This window comes from Elgaria multicarinata, chromosome 17 (genome assembly GCF_023053635.1).
Source record: "Elgaria multicarinata webbii isolate HBS135686 ecotype San Diego chromosome 17, rElgMul1.1.pri, whole genome shotgun sequence".
Lineage (NCBI taxonomy): Eukaryota > Metazoa > Chordata > Lepidosauria > Squamata > Anguidae > Elgaria > Elgaria multicarinata.
Window position 1 is genome coordinate 16,041,359 of NC_086187.1, and position 22,917 is coordinate 16,064,275.

Consider the following 22,917-nt stretch of genomic DNA (forward strand, 5'->3'; position numbering starts at 1 on the left):
GAGGGCCCCTCCTAGGGTGAGCCCCAAACAGGAAGGAAGAATCTGAAATCGATACGAGTTTCACTTGAAAAACAAGACAGTCATTGAACATTAAGAATACAGTAAAGGCACCGCCCGCGCTTATTTCGCTTACGTCCAAAATCATTGAAAACCGGGGTGGGGGGTTGGGGGTGGGGAGAGAAATCGGGTTAAGAAACATCCCAGACAGGGCGAAGAGCAACTTTCTTTCCTGGGTGTTCATGAAAAAGGGGGAAAGTCCTGATATTAGCATCCTTTTTCATCCGCCTCCCCCTGCACCCCGCAACCCACTCCTGAAAAAATTGTAAAACATAAAACTGAAACAAACCCTTCTAAACTTTCATTAAACTAGAAAGCCTCCATACACTTTGAGTTGTAACAGTCTTCGTAGGTTACGAGAAAGTCTTTTCTCTTTCTGGCGTTGAATAGGTATATGTATATTTTTTGCTTGCTTGCTTCGTTAGCGATGGTACAAAAATGGAACACTAGACACGAGGATTTCTAGCAAGGTGCTTTTCTCTTTGCGTCTGCTCCCCGCTCCCCCCAACACCACCCAACATCCAAATCTAATGAACAGGATTATTCTTAAAATTGGTACCAAAAAAACTCCTGACCCATGCAAGGTCCCCCCTCCATATATCTGTTTATGTCTCTGTGCCCAACTGCCTCGAGGCAGGGACATGGTGGAAAAAGAGTCCTTAAGCCAATGGATGGTGTCTCTAACTTGTGCTACTTTTCATCATGGATTTGGATTTGGAGAAGAAAGAAAGAAAGAAAGAAAGAAAGAAAGACAGTAAGTCCCAAGGGGTTGATCCAGTGTCAATTACAAATGGAGTTCGAACAACCTTCAGTGTATTGCTATGTAAGCGCTAACCCAATCTTCGGTTCATAGCTGGATATCTCAAGCAGAGACATCCATTTCTCGTTTAACCAGGGAAGTCTACCTCTCCGTGTTTCCAGTTATTTCTTCTTCTTCTTCTTCTTCTTCTTCTTCTTCTTCTTCTTCTTCTTCTTCTTCTTCTTCTTCTTCTTCTTCTTCTTCTTCTTCTTCTTCTTCTCCTCCTCCTCTTCCAGTTATGTTTGTTTTTCGTTTTTTTGTTTCGAATGGATCTTTTATTTTATTTTATTTTTAAAAAAAGTAACAGAAAATGGATCTCAAACAGTCACTTCCGTCTTGCTGTTGGTGAAGAAGTATGGCTGTGTGGGCAAGTAGTGCTGACTCCGTGTGGTCAGCGGGTCGCTCACGGCAGGGTCCCCAGCGAGGTTCCTCCCTTTGGTTGCATAGGCCTGCCTCCGGAGGGACTGGTCGCTAGGGTCCCAGGTTTTGTATGCTAAAGGGTGCATGTGTGGCTTTGTGGCCTTGGACTTCTGCCCGTTTTGTTTCATCGTCCCACCTTCCAGGATGTACGGCCGGTCGTCCTCGACGCGCACCGGGTGGAGCGGCAAGCTCCCTTTCGCAGCCAGTTCCGCAAGATGGCGCCGTTTCGAGTAGAAGTCGTCGCTGCCTTTGTCAGCTGTGGTTTTTTTTAAGGATGGGGGGGAGAGTAAGAGGAAAGACAGTGTCAGATAGGAGTCACCAAAATGTTTTAAAATAAAACATACAATCGACAGACGACAGCATATAAATAGACGTCGACGTCGGCTAAAAATAAGATTTCCATCCAGATGGGAAATAACATTCTCTTCATAAAATAGCATTCATTACAAGGTTTATTTCCCTCTCCCTTTAGAGAGATCCGTGAGATCATAACAGCAGAGTTACCACTTGCTGCTGGAAGCAAGCCAACACATCATATAGCCTTTATGAGCCCAACTGGGCTCGTAAGTTTGGCCTCAGTGGCCCTGCTCTCTGACCCATCATTATGAATGATAAGAATGTAAGAACATCAGAAGTGCCATGCTGGATCAGACTGAAGGTCCATCTAGTCCAGCACTCTGTTCACACAGTGGCCGACCAGCTGACGACCAGGGACCAACAAAGCAGGACATGGTGCAACAGCACCCTCCCACCCATGCTCCCCAGCAAGTGGTGCACACAGGCTTACTGCCTCAGATACTGGAGGCAGCAGATAACCATCAGGGCTAGTAGCCATTGATAGCCTTCTCCTCCAGGAATTCATCCACCTCCTTTTAAAGCCATCCAAACTGGTGGCCATCCCAACATCTTGTGGTAGTGAATTCCATAATTTAATTCTGCGCTGTGTGAAGAAGTCCTTCCTTTGATTCGTCCTGAATCTCCCACCCATCAGCTTCATAGGATGATCAGGTTGGTGGGATCAGGCATAGGGATGGATGATCTTGCTTCCATCTTGGGTCGCCAGTCGCTCACCGAGCCACTGAACATGCCTGCTCACTGCACCATGCAACCCCCTGAGTGTCTGCCAAATGCCACGTTGGTGCCCGTCCACATCCCCAGCCACCAAATTAGTGGCTCAGTCTTTAAGGAAAAATAAAGTTGCATAGTTTGTGGCCATAAAGTGCCATCCATGCAACATTACCAGCATAAATAGCCTGTTTACACTTGTAATGTTGCACAGAGGGCCTCTTTATAACTGCAAACTGCAAACTGTTGCTTTTCTGGAAAGACCAAAGCCACCATTTCACATAAAAATGGTGGCTCTGGCAAGGAGTAGATGTCCGACCCCTGTTCATGGACCTGGCGAATGGGTCTTGTAAGTGCCATGTGGTCCACAAACACAGGTCCGGGGGGACAAGCAGAGGGGAAAGTATTGGACAACTGTGACATTCCTAACCAAGCATTTGGTCTTTTTAGGGGTGGTCCCACACCACTGGATGTCCCTTTCTCAAGAAATCTGCTTGGTCCCATCTGTACCTTTCAGGTTTTTTTGTCAGTAGCTCACTTTTCCAATTTTAAGCTTGTGTAAATGTTTGCATGAAAATTCATAAGCTTTTGTAGGTACAATTAGCCCAACAAACAATGCATTTTTGGTGTTATATACCCCTTTTGGCTTTTGTTAGAAGGGTTTTCCTAATATAATGCATATATTATATATCACCCCACCAGAGAGGTGGTGGAATTTCAGGGAAAAAACGGATGATGTGGGGAAAATGTTTACCCCCTTTTTTTCAGATCACCATGATCCCGATCCAAATCAGGGCTGCATGCACTTACACCTGTGTAAGGAAACCTATCACACACAGCTAAGCCATGCATGGTTACCAGAACATTATGTTTGGCCCATAGATCCCAGGAATTCTAGGATCGCCCTATCTTCTTAATATTGATATTGGAAATCCCAGAAAACTACACTTCCCAGGAACTTGACACCTGGGAAGCAAGTATGGCATTGAGACCTCATTGCCCTGCCAATGATATCATTGGAAGTGTGGCGGGGGCTGAATTTCAGAATTGGGCTATGGAAAAAACAAATGATGTTCGAATTTATGTATTTGTTGATTTATTTATTATGGCAAAATAGCCCACGCTCCCAAATTCATGTCTGAATCGAGCTGAGGAGTATTAGCCCATCACTAGCTGGGTTGGATGTAGAGATATGTGTGTGTGTGTGTGTGTGTGTGTGTGTGTGTGTGTGTGTGCGTGCGTGTGTGTGTGTGCAAACCACTGAGTAACAATAGCACGTCCCTCCACATTAATGCATGGTGCGCCTGGAAAGAGATTGTGAATCCTCTGTGCATTATTATACAATGACTTGTGGGTGTGCAGGCATGAATACGAAATGTAGCTCAGGAATCAGCCCTAAATGATGGCCAATCCCCATAAGTAAAACTTCAGGAGTAGTTAAGTGGCTGCAAATCCGCCATTTGGGTGTTTTGGCCTATGGTGAATAATTTCATGTACGATTCTGGCCATATTGGTTGGTATGAGGCCTGCCAAGAGGACATTCGTTGTTTAACAGCTGCCTACTTGGGGATTCTTTTTCAGTGTCGTAATACAATCCTTCCTGCAAGAAATGCCTTTCCTCCTCCAGGTGAATTTAAATTGCTTTTGAAAGAGCCCCATGTTGTAAAATTACACTCAACATGCTTTACCTGTCTCCATCTGTCTCCTTCTTAATTGGTGTCTGAGAGCTTTATATAACATGCAGGTGCAGTTAAAGGGATGTCTTCCTTTTTAATTAAAACACGGAAGGTAGATAACGGTCTGTTCCAATTTCAAAACGGGATTCAAGAACGTGTCTTATGGCGCCATTATAAGTAACAAGAAAGCACCCTTCACTGACTCCTCTTTGGGCCATCTGGAGCCGATGAACCACACACATTGGGTGGGATCCAGATTTGGTTCTAATTCTACTAGACCAGGGGTGGGCAACCTCTTTCAATCTGAGGGGCGGATTCAATTTCAGAGAAGCTCTCGGGGGCACATTCCAGTGGTGGGCGGGGCCAAAGGCAAAGGGGTGGTGCTAAGGGTGAAAGGGAACCACCTATAAATATGAAAGAATACCAATGCAGTTTAGTTTATAGTTCTTACTGTCAGTAGTGAAGCCTTTGGAGAGGCGTGTGTGTGTGTGTGTGTGTGTGTGTGTGTGTGTGTGTGTGTATGCAAAACAAAACATTGGGCTCATCTACACCAAGCAGATATTCCACTATGAAAGTGGTATGAAAGCGGTATATAAAAGGCAGGAGCCACACTACTGCTTTATAGTGGTACTGAAGTGCACTGACTACTGTTGGGATCCATGACACATTCCATATATAGGGTGACCATATGAAAAGGAAGACAGGGCCCCTGTATCTTTAACAGTTGTATTGAAAAGGAAATTTCAGCAGGTGTCATTTGTATATATGGGGAACCTGGGGAAATTTCCTCTTTATCACAACAGTTAAAGCTGCAGGTGCCCTGCCCTCTTTTTAATCTGGTCACTCTAGTATAGTTCCTGCACCTCTAACTGTTGCAATGAAGAGGGAATTTCACCAGTTCTCCATATATACAAATGACACCTGCCTAAATTCCCTTTTCTATGTAACTGTAAAAGAAACAGGAGCCCTGTCCTCCTTTTCATATGGTCACCCTACCATATACTACTTGCTTGGTGTAGATGTGTCATGGGTAGGGTGACCATATGAAAAGGAGGACAGGGCTCTTGTATCTTTAACAGAAAAGGGAATTCCAGCAGGTGTCATTTGTATGCATGCAGCAACTGGTGAAATTTCCACTTCATCACAACCACTAAAGCTGCAGGAGCCCTGCCCTCTTTTGTATCTGATCACTCTAGTATAGGTCCTGCAGCTTTAACTGTAGTGATGAAGAGGGGATTTCACCAGGTGCTGCATGCATACAAATGACACCTGCTGAGATTCCCCTTTCTATGCAGCTGTTAAAGGTACAGGAGCCCTGTCCTCCTTTCCATAGGGTCACCCTAGTCATGGGCCCCAACAGTTGTCAGTGCACTTCAGAACCATTATAAAGCAGTAGTGTAGATCCTGCAGAGCACTTCAATACTACTATAAAGCAGTAGTGTGGCTCCTGCCTTTTATATACCGCTTTCATACCACTTTCATAGTGGAATATCTGCTAGGTGTAGACGAGCCCTTTAAGAAAGAAAGAAAGAAAAAAAATGACTGCAGGAATAAAATAGAGTTTGCGTCTCCTGCCTAGGGAGGTTGGAGGAATCTGTAGGGGGGCGGGCGGCGGGCGGCGGGCGGCGGTTTGAGCTCAATGAGCTTTTATCAGCCTGCTCCCCGCAAAAGACTTTGCTTTATCTTCCTCTAGCTGGCTGGACTCGGCCTGCAGTGAGTCCGGCCAGCTAGCAGATTTTCAATATTATTATTTTTTAATTTTTGCATATTGCAGCCACAATTCGTGCACATTATGCAAGTTGCGGTTTTGACTTGTGCAAACGTGCGCAAATCGCAACCGTAATTTGTACAAAGCCGTATTTGCACAAATTAAGCCCCGCCCCATACGAAAACACCAAAAGCTTGTAAATGCAAGTGAAGCTGGGCATGCCATGGAAATCCGGGGAGTCCCAAAGCGGAGAGATTTCTCAGCTGCGGACATCCACAGTGAAGAACTCATCATGTGCCACTCTCAAGGGTGGCCATTTATGGGAGGACACCTGGGCTGGATCTATGCCACTGTTTCATAGCGGTATTGAAGTGCACTACCAACTGTTGGGGCCCAAGACACAGTCCATATACCGTTTTCAAACTGCTTTCATAGTGTTATATCCTACTTGGCGTAAATCTAGCTCTGGCCTGTGGAACTCTGGATTTGGGCCCCAAAGTCAAAATGCTTGCCGTGACACTTCCGCTTCCACTCAAAGCGGATTTGGATTGGATGGTTTGGATTTGGGGCTAAATGTTCAGCCACTGAACCTTCTCCCTCACTGATTATGCTTGCTCAGTTTAGTAAGATCATACAAGAGCATCTTTCGACGCAAGAGGCAAAAGCAAAACTGGGGTTAAGGGAAACAAGATGTGGTTTCCCCCCACCTTTTCTTGTGTGTGTGTGTGTGTGTGTGTGTGTGTGTGTGTGTGTGTATAGCCAGTCTTTTGTGTCAGTTTTCTAACAGTTTTATTACCATATCGTCCATAAATGATTTAGCACTGCAAGCATGGCTAATGCTGCGGTTTCTCATTAACGTTGCAGCTAATTAAATCCAAAGAGGCTTTCCTAGAGATCGAGAAAACAAGTAGGATAGGGAGAACAGAAGAGCTGGATTTTCAAAAAGTGAGCTCGGGAAGAAAAGGGTGGTGGTGGGGGAATAGGAAGGCTGAAAAAAGCAGGCACATTGTGGCAAGCTGGACATGATGCCAAATAGAGCGCTTCCCGGGAGAGGCTGGTGGCTCTAATTTCGGTGGGGCTTTGAATCCATTCCAGCCATCATCAGCCTGAACGCTACAGGAGTGATCTGAAGTGGTGAAATTTATCCCCCAAAACAGAAGTTTGACAACTTGGAAAGCTTTTTTTTTGTAGAGTTCTGGCTGGTTCTGACTGGAACCCAGAATGGATTCACAGCTCCACTGAAATCAAAGGATGGAGTGCACCAACGCTCGTGCGCTAAAGGTAAGTTTTTTTTTTTAAAAAATAACTACTTTCCCTGCTCCCCCCCATCCTAACCTTGATGGGCTCAGCATTCCTGAGGAGCGCTGCACCCTGTGCGCGTCTCCCAGCTCTGTGCGAGTAATCGCGTGGAGCCGGGTCAAACCGTGGCAACGGGCCACACATTCCTCAGTCTCGGGTTCAGCCTGAGATTGCGGAAAAAGTGGGCCCAATAGGAGGGCTCTATCCCAGGGCAAGGGAGGGATGATCCCTCCCTGATCCCAGGATCCCCTGTGCATCATGTGGACACTCAGGGATGATCCCGGGATTCGCCCTGTGTTAAAGCCCGCTCTAGCTAAGGTAGGGTGACCAACTGTCAGGATTTCCCCGGATTTGTCCTGGTTTTTGTTCTTTCCATGGTGTCAGGGGGGATTTTCTATAATTTTCAATAATGTCCTGGAATGACACACCTTCCTCTTTAAGGCTGCCATTAGCATGGCAGGAGGGAGGACATGCTTTCTTGAGGCACATCATTCCCCCACCCCGAGCGCCAATTGAGGTCTTAAAGGGGAAAGTGGGTCATTCGTGGACATTATAGAAAAGGCCCCAATTGGAGTGGATGGTGGTGGTGCAGAATGAAATCCTTTCCCCTCCTCCACTCCAATCGGGTTCTTTAAGGTGGCGGGGGAATAACGTACTTTCTGCAGGACTCAGAAAGCTGCTTCCCCACACACACACTAGGTGTCCTCTTTTTTGGTTTCCCAAATATGGTCACCCTAAGCTAAGGCCTCAGTCTCCTTCTGAGTACAGAATTGTGTACAGCTCTTTAAATGGCTACCCCACCCCCAGTATTATAAACACCACAGCTGGAGCTGGCTGTTTTTCCAAATCCATGTTTCTTTTCTTTGCAGGAATCAATTTTACAGCTACCTTAATATAATAGATGCCCAAGCCTACCTTGGACTGAAGGTACTGCTGAGGAACCATCATGAAATGTTGCCAAAGCCCATTTTCAACTGTTAATGTGTGTACAGCTGTGACATGTCAGCCTTGAAAGACAATGATGTCCAAAGCTAGCCTTGCAAATCCAATTTTCCACCTCTGTTTTTTTGTTTTGTTTTTTTAAAAAAAACCAGCCAGGGAGAGTTTCTTTTTATATTTTTACTTGTTTGAATAGTTCACCATTTTTGTATGCTTTGACTACAAGGTCTCTGTACTATGCACAATAATTGCGAAGTGATTTTTTTAAAATGAACAAATGAAAGAAACCCAAAACAGATAAAAAAGCAGACTTCTTAAAAAATAAAAATAAAACGAGCTCAATAAACACAAACAATAAAAAGCACACCACTGAAACTCATCAAAGCTGCCAATAATCCTACATAGCATGGATTTAAGCTCTCTCTCTCCAAAATATATTTGTCACTAGGGAAGTAGGGAAAAACTGAAACTGACAATTACTGAATATTCCCAGAATATAATTGCATTGTCAAAGCAATTATATTCTGTGGCTTACACAGCCACAGTTATGATAATACTATGTGTGCTTCCTCAGGCACCGGGTTGATGTGCTTCCATGATGTACTTGGAAGCAACAACACAGCCAGAATATCCAACCATAGCTTGTTTGCAAGTCTCCCTCTTTTAGATGAAGAGAAGAGAAAGGACAGCACAAATCCTGGGAAAGGAGTGGACTCCGGAAACTTCTCTCTCCCCCATGTGAGCAGAATTCTGGGTGAAAGGGAAATTGGCCAAAAATGTTTGCCATCCTCAGTGACAGGAGGAAGCAGCAGCATCCCTTTGATTTGGCTCCATGATGTCATCATGAAGCCAAGTCTAATTGGCTATATTGTTGGTGTGATCCCTGATTGGTTGGGATCACCAAAATGAAAAATAAAAATGGCTTTCTTCCCTGTGAGAGCCATAAATCATGGTCTTTGCTCATGATAGCCGCATCTTGTGAGGGGCTCAAACATGTAACTGTTTCTTCTTGTTTTTTGTAAAATGTTCTGTCAAGATATCGATTGATGTCCGCATTGTGAGAAAGAGTGAGGAAAATGAATGTCTGCCTCTAAGTATGCTGGGATAAAAGCAAGCAGGAATGTAGGCAAGGACAGAATATTGGAAAACACTTCGCCCCATTCGTCAATAAGCAGAACTGTACAACAGCCTAAGAGTTCCAGCATGTCAATGTGTGCAGTGTAAATGGAGGGAACTGCAGTCTTGAAAGCCGTCTAAGAAAGTCATGAAATAATATTGCAACAATAATATAAGCCTAGGCACCCCTAGAATGCATTTATGCAAAGACGGCAGTAAACCTATATGCACCAGTTGCCAGGGAACATAGACAAATGGTGTTATGGCACTTGTGTCCTGCTTGTGGGTTCCTGACCAACAGCTGGTTGGCCACTGTGGGAACAGAGTGCTGGACTAGATGGACCCTCAGTCTGATCCAGCAGGGCTCTTCTTAAGTAAGGAAAGAGGAATTTTGTCTTTTGAAAAGGGATGAATTTTCACTATCCATTTTCCCAGTGTCAAAAACTCTCCCCCCAACATTTTTTGGCGGGTGGAATTATGAAAGTGAGAAAGCATGTGTGTGTATGTGTGTGTGTGTGTGTGTGTGTGTGTGTGTAGAAATGGGAAGTATTGTCTGGAATAATCTTGGTTTGCTCTTACATTCTTGATTGGTTAGGGCGACCCATGTCATCAGCAAAGGAAGTGTTGCCCTCATTCTAAATTAGCTTTGCTTCCTTTGAGAACATAAGAAGATCCCCAACCCTGCCAGGTCAGACCAAATGTTCAGTGACATTCTGCCTCTGAACATAGACATTCCATTGAGATATCCTTGCTAATAGCCCCTGACAGACCTATTCTCTTGCACGAAGTAGTCCAGTCCAGTGGTCTGCAACTGGTCCAGCCCTGATACCTACCTTAGACCCCCCCCCCAATCTGCAACATGATGGGATTTTCACAATTTTGCAATTGCCCAACGTGGTGGCAACAGCTTTGCTGAGACCCATCTGGATGGATCTCATGACCCACTAGTTGAAGACCACTGGTCTAGTCCACTTCTAGAGCCATCTAAGTGACACAGACTCTGCTTGACTGGGATCACTCTATGAAGGACTAAGGAGTCCTCAGTGACATCAGGACATGGCCGAAACACATGAGTCAGAACTGCTGAAGAAGTTTATTTCAAGTCCATGCCATTTTAGCACAAGTCCACCAGTAAGTCTGTTCTGTTCCTGCATTATTGCCTATTTCATTTAAATCCACATTTGAATGTGCACTTTAAACATATTTTTCTCTGACAACATGTATTTCTAAACATATTCTCCCTCAAAATTTTAAACTGGGATGTTGGAGGCATCCATCCAGGGAAATGAAACTGACCATGTTTTAGTCAGAGTGGCTTCAACTCACTTTCCATCTAGCTGGCCTGACTCAATCTGCATCAAGTGGGGGCCAGCTACCGGATTTCCATTTTTTTTAAAAAAGTGTGACAAACTGCATCCATACTATATTCAAATTATGCAAATTTCAGCTGTGTATTCTGCAAATTGTGGCCCTAATTTGCTCAAATCATGCCTGAAATTTGTGTACGCCTCTGAAGTTGTGGAAATTGCCCCTTTACGGCTGCAATTTTGTGCAACATAGATATATGAAAAATCCAGAGCCCCGATGTTCTGTAAAAATGCCAGCTCGCATCTAGGAGTGCATGGTGGAGGGGTGCTCTCTGAACATACGACCCCTCCAGGGACTTGTGTGGCCTGCCAGGCAGGGATGGACAACAGCAATGGCTCATTGGGAACCTGGCAAAAGTGGATGGAATGAGCCCTGTCCATTCCTCCCCCCCAGTGATCACTTAGATACAACCACCACCACTGCATAGCATTCGCAGAGCCCTACAATAAACCCATCTCACCATGGGCTAACTAATGCCTCTCATACGATTGCAATCTCACCTTTAGGACTTGCATACAATGTTTTCTGGCAGTTCAGAAATGCAGTAAGGAAATATATGTTATCCTTTCCCTGTTGAAGCGATGGAGAAGAGAAGTTGCTTAAGGAAAGGCTTAATGATAATGAATCCAGGGAGATCCTGAATTCTTCCAAAGGGATTTGATGCCTCCACGTATTATTGTAACAACATTAGCTTGATCCATGCTTAATCCTGCTGATTATTTCCTGGTTTGCTCTCTTCATCGGAATACTTTGGGTGGCATCATACAGCTATTTCTCCTTCTACTTTGGATCGATACAGCCATACTACCTCAGCTTTGTGATTCTTTCAACGTATGTACATATCATAGGTGACACATGTGAGAAAATAATCCATTATGTGCAGCTTGTGTTTTGTGAAAAAGTCCATTTGAGAAATGGGAAAATACACTCATGTCAACCCAGCCCAAGGCGTCAGGTGACAGAATGAAATAAAGGCATTAATGTCGGATTAAGCTGACTTTGAAATAGTACTTTGTAGTGCTGTTTCTCAGCTACACACACACACACACACACACACTCTTCAGCTCTCAGATTCAGTCACTCCATGTAGAGCTATGATTACACTTGCTAGAAGACATTTTTTTTCCTGACGAAAGAAGGGCCCTTGGCAAAAAAAATCTCTAAATATTTTCCACCATTTTGTGTGGGAGCCAAAATGTCCCCTACAATGTTCCTGAAAGATGCTAGGCCCAGGGCATTCTGAGGAGTGCCAGGCTGTTAACAGACCAAAATGATGTCCAGCCACCGTTGCTGAAAATAGCCTTAGGAATACATAAGTGTTAGAAAAGTGCCCTCTCTGAGGCAGAGTTGCTACGGTAGTTGCTAACGAAATGTTGCAAAGTCGGAATATCTGGGCTGGAGCATTCCTAGATAACCAAAAATCAAGTTAATGTTCTCTTAAGGAACAGTGAGTACCTATCTCTTTGTGTTGATGCTTGCCAAAAGAAAATGCAATGTATTCTCTTTTTCAGCTAGAAATTTCCTGTTAAGATGGTGTCTACGTATGCAGCACCAAAGAAGATAGTGTATAAAAACTAGCTTGCGAGGTAGGCCCATGCTTTGCAGCAATTAGCTCCTTGTGTCTCTTATTCTGCAGAATAAACATTGTTAGACCCATACTACATCTCCTCGCCTCCTTGTGTGCTGTATTGGACTTGGTACACCAGGGAATGAGCTATTTTTGCAACATAAGGACGGACAAACTTACCAGGGTCCAGGAGCGGAGAGCACTCATGCTGGTCGTCTGCGTGAACTGGTCCACATGAGCTCCTGGATGGCTCACCATGGGGTCTATGAACACCCTGTGGTCACCTGCTTCCTGTGAGCTGCCCACTTCTCCCCACTGTCCATAAAAGCTGGGCTCCCAAAACTGCACAGATCTAATCTTGTGCATAATGGCTGCCATAGTGTATGCTATGTTTTTAATCAGTATTTTATGTATTTGATGCTTGCTGTTGTTCCCTGCCTCGATCCAATCGGAGAGGCGGGTACGAAGTAAATTATTACCCAGTGGAATTTTAAGATGTTTTTAAAATGTTTTTAGGACGTTTTTTAGGATGTTTTTAACAATGTACATTATGTTTTAATTGAATATTATGTATTTTATCATTTTTGTTGTTCCCCGCCTCGATCAAAATGGAGAGGTGGGCAAGAAATAATAATAATAATAATAATAATAATAATAATAATAATAATAATAATAATTGGCAGCCATTTCCACAAGTTTAGAGGTGGGATTTCCTAATTTGTACAACTTTCCTCCATAGACTGACGTGGGGATGATTCTGTCTGCAGGGGAAATCGGTGGAGATTAGGAAATCTGTGAAAAAATCGAATGGGGAAGTTGTGCAAATTGAACAGGAGCACATGTCCAGCAATTTGCACACATTTGGGGAAGACACGTGAAAGCACGCACATTCAAGGCTTCAAACGGGGGCCACACACATGTTTTGAGAGGAAAAATGAAATTCTCATATATTACTAACGCCTTCATCATGCCATGCGTCTTTTTAGGTTGTTACCCTGAGAGCAGGGGCAGTCTAATTATGAATTTCTTTTGACTGAAGGGTGGGATTAAAAAATGCTTTGAACAAATGAAGGAATAAATAAATAAGTAAATGAACAAATGTGGGAAGTTTCTACACTCCTTTAAACAGCCAGGAATAGCTACCCCTGATATGAATTGCTGAATTCTGTCATGTCTAACCCTACTGCCCCTGTATCGGGAGAAGGGGTTTCAGGTAATCAATCAGAATCAGAACTAGAAGACGCAGCGCCAGACACCAGCCAGGCCGTACCAGTGGGGGAGCAAGTTCTCGCGGGAGATTCCTCAGCTGGGAATCAGCCCACTCCAGAGCTTATCTCCTCAAGGGGAACGAGGGAGCTTCCGGGCATGAGCATTCTGAAACACTAACTGATGCTAGAATCCGCCAAAAGCGTGTGAAGAGGCCATGAGAAAGTCGAAGAGATTGCACCAGAAACTACCACCGCGCCAGGCGCCTTGAAGTTACAGGCATTTGAGAAGTAACTCCTCTCTCTCTTCTTGAACGGACAATTGTCTTGCTTAGTTTGCATAGTAATTGCTTAGGGCGTCGTTTCAAAGAGGTAGACTCTATTCAGGTTAAAGAGATGTTTGTTGCTTAATAAAGAATTTGTGGATTACTTAGCAAGCCTCATCATTTGCCTCCCATTGAAAGCAGGAGTGTTCTGAGAAATATGACACCTACCTCAGTGGGGCCAGCCTAGTATATTTTTCTGTCTAAAGGAAAGGACAAGATGGCACCCCTCCCCATTCCTTGTAGAGAAGACCACCAGGCTGGCAATTGGATCTAGAGATGCTGCAATTGTCCATCCAGGTCTGTGAGCCCAGTGGACCACCCAGTGTCTGGCCACCTGGACCCAGTTGGGTGCTCATGGCACGAATGCAGACCCCTGCCGAAGGGCTCACGAGAATCCTGAGAGTGCTTGGCAGCTGACTACCCGTGTGCTGAAAATGCACACATCACTTTCCTGCATCAATGGGAGGAAGTGGGCAATTTCGGGAGCCTCCATAAATTGCGCACTCCTGCTCATGCCAATAGCAGCCTTAAAGGCCCCATTGATACAAGGGTGAAGGTGTGAATGCTTCAGAAGAGGCTTACACAGCTTGGCAAGCTGGTGCAGGTGGCCACAGCAGTGGGTCGAGAGCCCAGCGAGATGAGTGCTGGCGAGTTCACCCACCCTAACTTGGACCTTCCTTCAGTATTAGAATTCCTTCAGCATTGCATTCTCACTGACGTGGAGTGCCTCTTCAGATAGTTGCCTTCCATGAGTTGTGGTGACAAAGGCAGTGAAGAAGAAGAGCAGGACTGGAGTGCTCTTTCTCCTCACACATTTGCCCTAGGCATTGAGCAGGGGGTTGGGCTCGATGGCCTTATAGGCCCCTTCCAACTCTACGATTCTATGATTCGCTGAGAATGCCTGAAGAAGACTATTGTTGATGGAACGATGTCCACCCTGCACCTGAGGGCAGCAGGCTAGTTCAGAGCATGCAGACCCAGTTGCCTCACACATACAGCACACCTGGCACATGCCTCTCACCTCCACTCACCCTGCCCTGCCGGCATCTGTAGCCTGAGGCACTCGCCTCACTCTGCCTAATGGTAGGGCCAGACCTGCCCCTAAGCCATCATTTGAGCTGGAACCCCAAGTACCAGCTAGAGCACCCCCATTTTCAAAAAGGAACCAGGACCTATTGGGAGACATTGCCAGTGTCTCAGGTAGTGTTGTGGTTTTCCAACAACCCTTAATCAATGTTCACTTTCTACTAGCACCAAGTTCCCCATATTATACTGCAGGATTTGTTTCCATTACTAAATGTTCTTTTTGTTTCTGCAGAAGTGGGAACTGTAACTTGCAGGGATTGAAAGGGCCGTTGTCTCACTGACAGCAAATGTCTTCTTAATGGATCTTGTCGGCAGCACGAGGACAATTCCTTAACATGTAGTTTTGTCACATCAGTGCAGAAATTTCACTAAGTGCTAAATTTGTGGTTTCAGGTTTTTATGCTGCAGACAACAAAAAGGGCCCATTGAAATCATGGCACCTATTGTGAGTTCTTTTCTCTCTTTCTCTCGCCTTACTTAAAATTGTAGACCTCTGAAAACATCCAGGGGGTGAAAAATACGGGTGATTGCCTTTCTGTGGGGAAAGGGAATGAAGACACAAAAGCCGCAGCTCACAATAAACATAGGCTTAGTCCAGGCTGAAGTGGTACACTTCTGTCTGGGTTGAATCATTTCAGTTTGCAGATGACAGCTCAGATGCGCTTCCATACAAATAACAAAAAAATATGAATGGGACCTTCAAGAAAATAATGCACGGTAGATCGTCAGGATTTCAGCCACTCCATTTCATTCTCGCCCACCCCAAGTTTTCCGTCTCCGCTCCTCCAGTCCACAGCTATGGCACTTAGGAATTCTCTGTTTTGTTTTGATTTTCGGTTGTGCTTATGCTAAGGGATGGGAGAACGAGTGACGTTGAAGTTTGCCTGGATCTACAAACATTGTATCGGCGCTCACCTTGAGCACGATTCGCGTTTGTGACCATGGTTCGCTCTGCGCGAATGAGAAACTTTCCCGAATCAAGCAGCAATCTGGTGGGAGACCTACGCAAATTTCCCCAAATTTGCTCAGATCTCCTGTACAGCCACCATTTGTGAAATGTGGCAGTTCTGGAAAGTCCCCAGATGCCATTTTTACACAAAATGGCGGCTCCCTAAGGGATGGGTGGTGCCGGGTGCTTGTGGACCGCGCACCGCTTGGTGAATGGGCCCAGTATGAAGGTCCATCTTGGCAAGTGGAGTGTGGGAGGCTGAGCCCTCTTGGACTCCTGCCACATCCTTAGATCTGATCCCTACATGCATCAGAAGGTGCGCCAAGGTAGAAATGGGAGAACAATCTCATATTTGCTCATCCGCATATCATAGAAAAATAGGAAGCTGCCATTTATTTATTTATTTATTTATTTATTGCATTTTTAATATGATTTAAATTTAAATAATTTAAATAATAGATTTAAATTAATAAATTTAAATAACAGATAATTTAAATATGAGCCTCGTGTGGTGCAGAGCGGTAAAGCAGCAGTTTCTGCAGCTGAAACTCTCCCCACGGCCTGAGTTCGATCCCAGCAGAAGCTGGTTTCAGGCAGCCGGCTCGGGTCGACTCAGCCTTCCATCCTTCCGAGGTCGGTAAAATGAGTACCCAGCTAGCTGGGGGAAAGGGAAGGCAGGGAATAACGGCCAGGGAAGGCAACGGCAAACCACCCCTCTATAAGGCCTGCCAAGAAAACGTCAGCGAAAGCTGGCGTCCCTCCAAGAGTCAGCAATGACTCAGTGTGCTTGCACTAGAGGATTGCATTTTTATGCTGTCCAATAGCCAAAGCTCTTTGGGCAGTTCACAAAAATTATACATGGGAGAGGGCTTTCTCTGTTGTGGCACTCCAGCTGTGGAATGCCCTCCCACTGGAGGCCTGACTGGTGCCGGCACTGGCTTCATTTCGGCACCAGGTTAGGACATGGCTTTTTAACAGAGCTTTTGATGGCTAAATCCGCCAGCCTGCACACTGTCTTGTTTTAATTGGATTTTACTGTTTTAAAATGTCATATTGGTTTTAAGATATTAATGGTTTAATTTTTTTTAGAATTGTATATTCATGGTTCTATTTTATATGTATGATTTTATCTGTATGCTTCCCTGAGATCCTTGTGATATAGGGCAGGATGTTAATGTATTAATTAATTAATATACTAAATCAGACCATTGATCCATCGATCCCAGTACTGTTGACACGGATGGGCAGCAATGGCTTTCCTAGGTTTCAGGTAGGAATCTTTCTTCTCCCTACCTGAAGAAGCCAGGCTCAAAACTGGGACCTTCTTTTATATGCAAAGCTCCACCACTAAACTATAGTCCCACCTCTAGTCATTTCCTTTGTTGAAGGCCATGTTCAAAAATTGCCCTACCACAACTCTAAATATCTTTGGGAAAGCTCTTCCCCCATGACTGTTCCTCACTCTTTCCATAGTTTTATATATTTCACAGAACCTTTTGAACTTCAATGTCACTGGAACACTCATGGGGAAATACAAGGAGCTCCCTTTGGGCCTTTGGGCCTGAACCTTTGCAATCACTGAAATGAAGTCTAAAATCCCTGTGAATCCTGCCTTGATTCTGCTCAAATTGGTTTCCCTTTGATCTGTTTGGTCCCAGAGGTAATTTCACACCACATTTGAGTCACCACTGCTCTGAAGTGGAAAAGTCAGGTGGGATTCTCTCTGTCTGCCATCCCACTGTGTTGTAAAATCAGTTACGGAATCATTTTCTCTCAAAAGCCCGGACATTGGAGAGTACGTGAGAGAGATAGAAAATGTGCACACTTTGTTCTGAACACAGAGTGTGCATTTCTTTGCTGTCAGATGTAGAGTTCTAACTTTAAACCCCTTTTCTTGGCACAGAGTACACCTGGTACTAAGGACCTGCAAAACTTTTTTAAAAAATGCACAACTTTTGAAAAAAAAAAGTGCTTTTTTCCTGTTTGAAGGAACTGAAAAACAGGCTTAAAATGGCAACGTGAGAAAGCCATATGGAACTTTGACATCACATCCAGAGAATTTCAGCGAGTTCAAGTATCCCTAGTGCTTCCATCCCTACAAAAAACACTTCTAGCCAGGTTTTAATTTTTTGGGAATAGTCTATGTGAGGACAGAAGCTTCAGATTTTTGAATCTCAACACTAGGACGAAGTGGATGGCCTCTGAAGTGGTCCAAGCAGAACATAAGAACATAAGAAGTACCATGCTGGATCAGACCAAGGGTCCATCTAGTCCAGCACTCTGTTCACACAGTGGCCAACCAGCCATCGGCCAGGGATGAACAAGCAGGACATGGTGCAACAGCACCCTCCCACCCATGTTCCCCAGCAACTGGTGCACACAGGCTTAGTGCCTCGAATACTGGAGATAGCACAGAACCATCAGGGCTAGTAGCCATTGACAGCCTTTGCCTCCAGAAACTTATCCAACCCCCCTTTTAAAGCCATCCAGATTGGTGGCTGTGTCGTTACACCCCACAAGTCAATTCCCAAAAGGTATGCCTGCAGTTTGTAAGTCTGTGGTTTTTAGAATGTTGGCCTGAGTGGGCGGAGTTAGAATGTCTTGGGAGGGGGGAGGAGTGATTTATAAGGGAATGACTGAGGGGATTGTGAGTTCAGTCTTGTTCAGTTCTGTTCGGTTCTGTTCTTGTTCTTGTTCTTTTCAGTGAGACTTGTTAGGGACTCTTAGAGTCTGTAGTGCTCTCTGTATTTATGGTACTTAAGTTTTGGGAAATTTGAGAGTCAGTGTAGTGAGTGGTGTCTTTAGAGTGTGGTGTGCACGTAGTGGAAGTATATAATTCAATACTGATAATAAAGAAAGTTCAAGAGTGATTGTGTGAGTGAAAGGAAAGCGCGAATGTGAGGGTGACAGGATTGTATGGATGGTTTCAAAAAGGTTTTTAAATGTTGTTATTAGAAACAAAGCTTATGAACTTTCAAAAATAAATTTTGATTGTTTATTTTAAAAACTACCACGAAAATCCCACATGTCTGTTTGGCATTTATCATCTTAAGTTTACACATTCAGCACCCACTCTGACAATCATTCACCTAAGCAGATATAACTCACAGCGCATTATTATATATATTAAAATCCATTCTCCATTTTAAACCTCTTTCTCCACATAGTTTGGAGGAAGGTGGGCTTTATCCCTTGCCTCAGACGTACCAAGTGGTGGTGCTTGGCTTGAGCAGGGAGTAGCCTCGGCCAGGTCTGTTGTTCAGAGCCTGTGTTGCCCCATAATAAGTGGTGGCAGACGTGAGGTCTGGTGTTCAGAGCCTGGGTCGTGGCAGTGGCCATCACCCTTTTACAAAGCACCAAATCAGGCCTTGAGTTGAATCTAGTGGTTGATCCTCACAGCTACTTAGTACTGCATATATTCTTTTTAGTACTCAACCTAGTTTTATTTTCCTTCCTACCTCCTCTGTAGGAGGAAGGGAGATTAATTTGCCAATGCAACTAACTACCAAGGAAGTATCAATAGATTAGTTTGCCTTAAAAACAAACAAACAGTCAAGATCCCTTGGCATCTCTAATAGAACTTGGAAAAAGGGACCCCCAAAAGAATAGGTGCAAAGAGATTATCATGTTGAGGACTGGTACAAAGCGATTTGGGATATTGCTACAAATGATAAATTGACATGTAATATAAAAGTAAGAAGAGGGATAACAAAAACGAATGATTCTGAGGGAATTTGGAATCAGTTCCTAGAATATGTATTATCTAAGGGGAGTGGAAAACCACCTCCAGAAGAAACAATGAGATTTTGGAAACAGGAATAGATCCCGGGGTGGGGTGGGTGCACTTTATGTTATGCAATGATGTAAAAATATCAAATTAGAAATGTTATAAGGTTATTCAATTTATGTATTATGTTTTTTTTTCTTGTGTTGTTGTGATTACTGTAGTATTGTATTAGTGTATTGTTAATCAATAATAATAATAATAATAATAATAATAATAATAATAATAATAATAATAATAATAAAAATAGCATCAATACTCTTGAGACTATAAATTGACCAATGCCTCATATATGAGTGGAATGGATGAATAAGTCTATTTCAGGTCCATATCTTTTCCATCCAATTTTCACAATATTTTGCTTGGTGGTGTTTTTTTTTTAAGTGCATGAATATTTATTTATTTTTATATGCAATGACCCCTAAAACTTCCATTTCATATGCGATGTTCTGTAATACATGCATTTTTGCATGCAACCTTCCCTAATATACAAATTCCTGTATGCGATTTTTGAGTTGAAAAATGCACCGCAAAATTCAGAGAAGTGTTGGTCTAAATGATTCAGTTCCAATAAAACTCAAGGTCAGACAAGCATGGGTTAGCCGCACCTCTTCAGAGAGACTTTCCCATTCTGTCTGTTTTGCCAAAATCTTTCCATCTTGTACGTAAAGGTGGTTTTCAGATCCACTAGGCACAGGTCCGACAAGCTGATTATCTTTAACCTTTAAATCCTCTTTACATTTAAAACTGTCAGTTAACCTTTGGGTTATCTTGACATACAATTTCACCATATTTCTTTCTTCGCTGGTGTCCTTTAAGATTTAGTCATAGGCTTTCTTTGTTCAGCTAAGTAGTTTAAACTTTGATGATCTTCCAAATCCACCCCTCTTTCCCTTATCCTTTTTAATTTTCTCCCGATTTATATGGAACTCTTTTTTATTCGATGTCAAGTAAACACTGTAAAAAATTCACAGCCAGGGATGCTTGAGTGAGTATCCCAAGTGCTTGATCCGAAAAGGTTGAGCTCCGGTGAACTTCCCCATTGAATGCTCACAAAGGCTTGAAGCCTGTGCACGCGTTCAGGTTGCACACTCACCTGTGTGAGTGTGCCCTTCCATTTCCCTGCCCGAAGGCTCAGAATTTTACATTGAGGGTGGTGGTAATAGAAACAGCAGTGGGGGTGGGTGACTGCAGCTCCCAGAGGAGTGATGTGTCTCATCAAAGTCTGAGATTGGCACTACCTGTCCCAGAATCCCTAGCGGACACTGACACCACAGGGGTCATTTCTGTTGAGAAGAAGGTCCTCTGGCATAGTGACAATTTTCTGATGGGGATTCTGGGACTGGTTGGGGAATCTATCCTACGCCTATTTTTACAGTCTACCTAGCCCAGGGGTGTTGAGCCACTTTCACCCTGATGGCTGAATTTCATTTCAAAGACACTCTCAGGCCGTAGCTAGACCTAAGGTTTATCCCAGGATCATCCTGGGTTCATCCCTGCCTGAGCACTGGATGCCCTGTGTGGCACTTAGATGAACAGGTTTGACCCCAGGACAATTCTGGGATAAACCTTAGGTCTAGCTACAGCCTCAGTGGTGATGCTGGGGGCACATTTTATCTGTATTTAATCTGAGAGGTATGGATGATCAACATCCCCAAGCCTCCTTATGCTTCCCTGTCAAGATTGGACTCTGGGCAGCAGTTGGAGGTGAGCTAGGAGTTCTGAACAAGGAGCTACGGAGACAAGGCAGTAGTCAAGTCCAGAGAGCAAGAGAAAACTGGATGAGAAACCAGGAGGCAAGATGGAGGAGTGAGCTAAAAATCAGGAAGAAAGGTCAACCATGAAGACAGGAAGAGGCCAGGGCTTGGGAAGGCCTTGATGCTCAAACAAGAACAGGAAGCTCTTCTATAGTCCTTCCTATCTAGGAGGATCCAATGAGCAGCCTGGCTAGGGAAATTCACTCCAGGCTTTGAAGGGACTTCACTGAGAAGCTGCCACCTGCAGTACAGTGGTCCACCAGAAGGACCAGCTGTATGCAGCTCCAGCAGCACATGCGTTCCTGGCATGAATAGGGTGGCCATGATGAATGGGGCAGTGGGGCAGTGCATTTAGCCACACACCCAAAGTTGCACCACTCCTTCTGCTCCTGATGTCATGGTGTTCAGAAGAACCTAAGAGGTGGTGGTGGGGTTTCCCCCCTGTATTCGTGGTGGCTGTTTGTGTCAACCTTGTAATGCAGGGTTCTTCATTGCATGGGATCCTCCCCAAGTACAGGAGTCCCTCGTGCTTCATAAGTTATGGAGAACACACCATGGCTTAGTGTGTTGTCTGAATAGGCACATTATAAGGCATTTTCCTTTCTTCCTATGCTCTACTAAGCGCAGGAGTCAAGAAATAAACTTGTGGTTCCTTACTTGGGAGCCTCTCCCTTCCATTTCCTGAACTGCATCTCCTCCTTTTAAAACAGCCTGAACAAGGGTCTGACAAGCTGAAATGGGCAGACTCACAAGAGTTGCTATTTATAATACCGTTACAATGAACGGTTGAAAGTATTATTTGCTTAATTACTGCATGCTGGGTTTTTTAAAAAATTGCACGCATGCAGATTGACATCTGACGTCAATATCTCTCAACGAACGTCAAAAAAAATCTGGGAAACTATAAAAAGAATCATGTGGATTTGTTTTCTTGTGTGTGTGTGTGTGTGTGTGTGTGTGTGTGTGTGTGTGTGTTTCATCCTGCCAAGAACAAAAGAGCAGAAATTTGCATACAACTAAATTCCGGCGACTTCAGTTGTGCCACAAGCAATTGAAAGATCCTGAAAAAAACACTAAAAAAGATTCTGAATAAAATAACAACAACAACAATTTCTCCCTTAATTTTCATGGGATGTTGTTACAAATGTATTAAACAACAATTAAAATAGAATACAAAGATAAAAACAACAACAATACTGAGCTAGGTATTAAAAACAGCAAATGCCTGGGTACATTTTCACCTAAACATCATCAAAGCTGGTTCCTGTCATACTGTAGAGGGGAGAAAATCCCAAAGGTGGGATACCTGTGCAGATGACGGAACAATCTGGAGGCCCTAATGTGTAGATCTCAGTGACCGGGCGGGTTGATCTGGGAGAATGCTTTCCATCCAATAGCCTGGTCCCAAATTGTTTTGGGCCTTATATGTCAATGGCATCAGGTTGAACCTGGCCCAGTAACTCATTGCCATCCAGTGCAGTTCTCTAAGCAAAGATGTAACATATTCTCTCCCCAAAAGACACCCAGAATGCATTTTTCCTCAAGATATGGCATGTTTTTGATTGTCTCAGGGACCCATTACTATCTCATCCTCTTCCTGAAACATGCCAGGGATTGGATTTGGGACCTGCTGCATGTAAAGCACGTGTTCTGCCACTGAGCTGATGTCTTCTATGGGCCCTTTGTTGAATCAAGGCTAAACCACTTAGCTGAGCATTATATGTAAACCTGAACATGCTTGAGGATACATGAAATCATTAACTGTGCCATTCTCCTCTGAACGTGACAAATGATGC

The 22,917-nt window shown here is 44.1% G+C and overlaps 1 protein-coding gene across 1 annotated transcript in view; it reads right to left on the reverse strand.

Moving 5' to 3' along the window:
- Window positions 1-1,173: 1,173 nt before the first annotated feature.
- The window catches only part of SHISA9 (shisa family member 9), a 260,887-nt gene continuing 239,143 nt past the window's right edge, over window positions 1,174-22,917 (reverse strand). Inside the window, exon 4 of the mRNA XM_063143021.1 lies at window positions 1,174-1,532. Coding sequence (XP_062999091.1) covers window positions 1,174-1,532 — 359 coding nt within the window. The remainder of the gene's footprint in view (window positions 1,533-22,917) is intronic.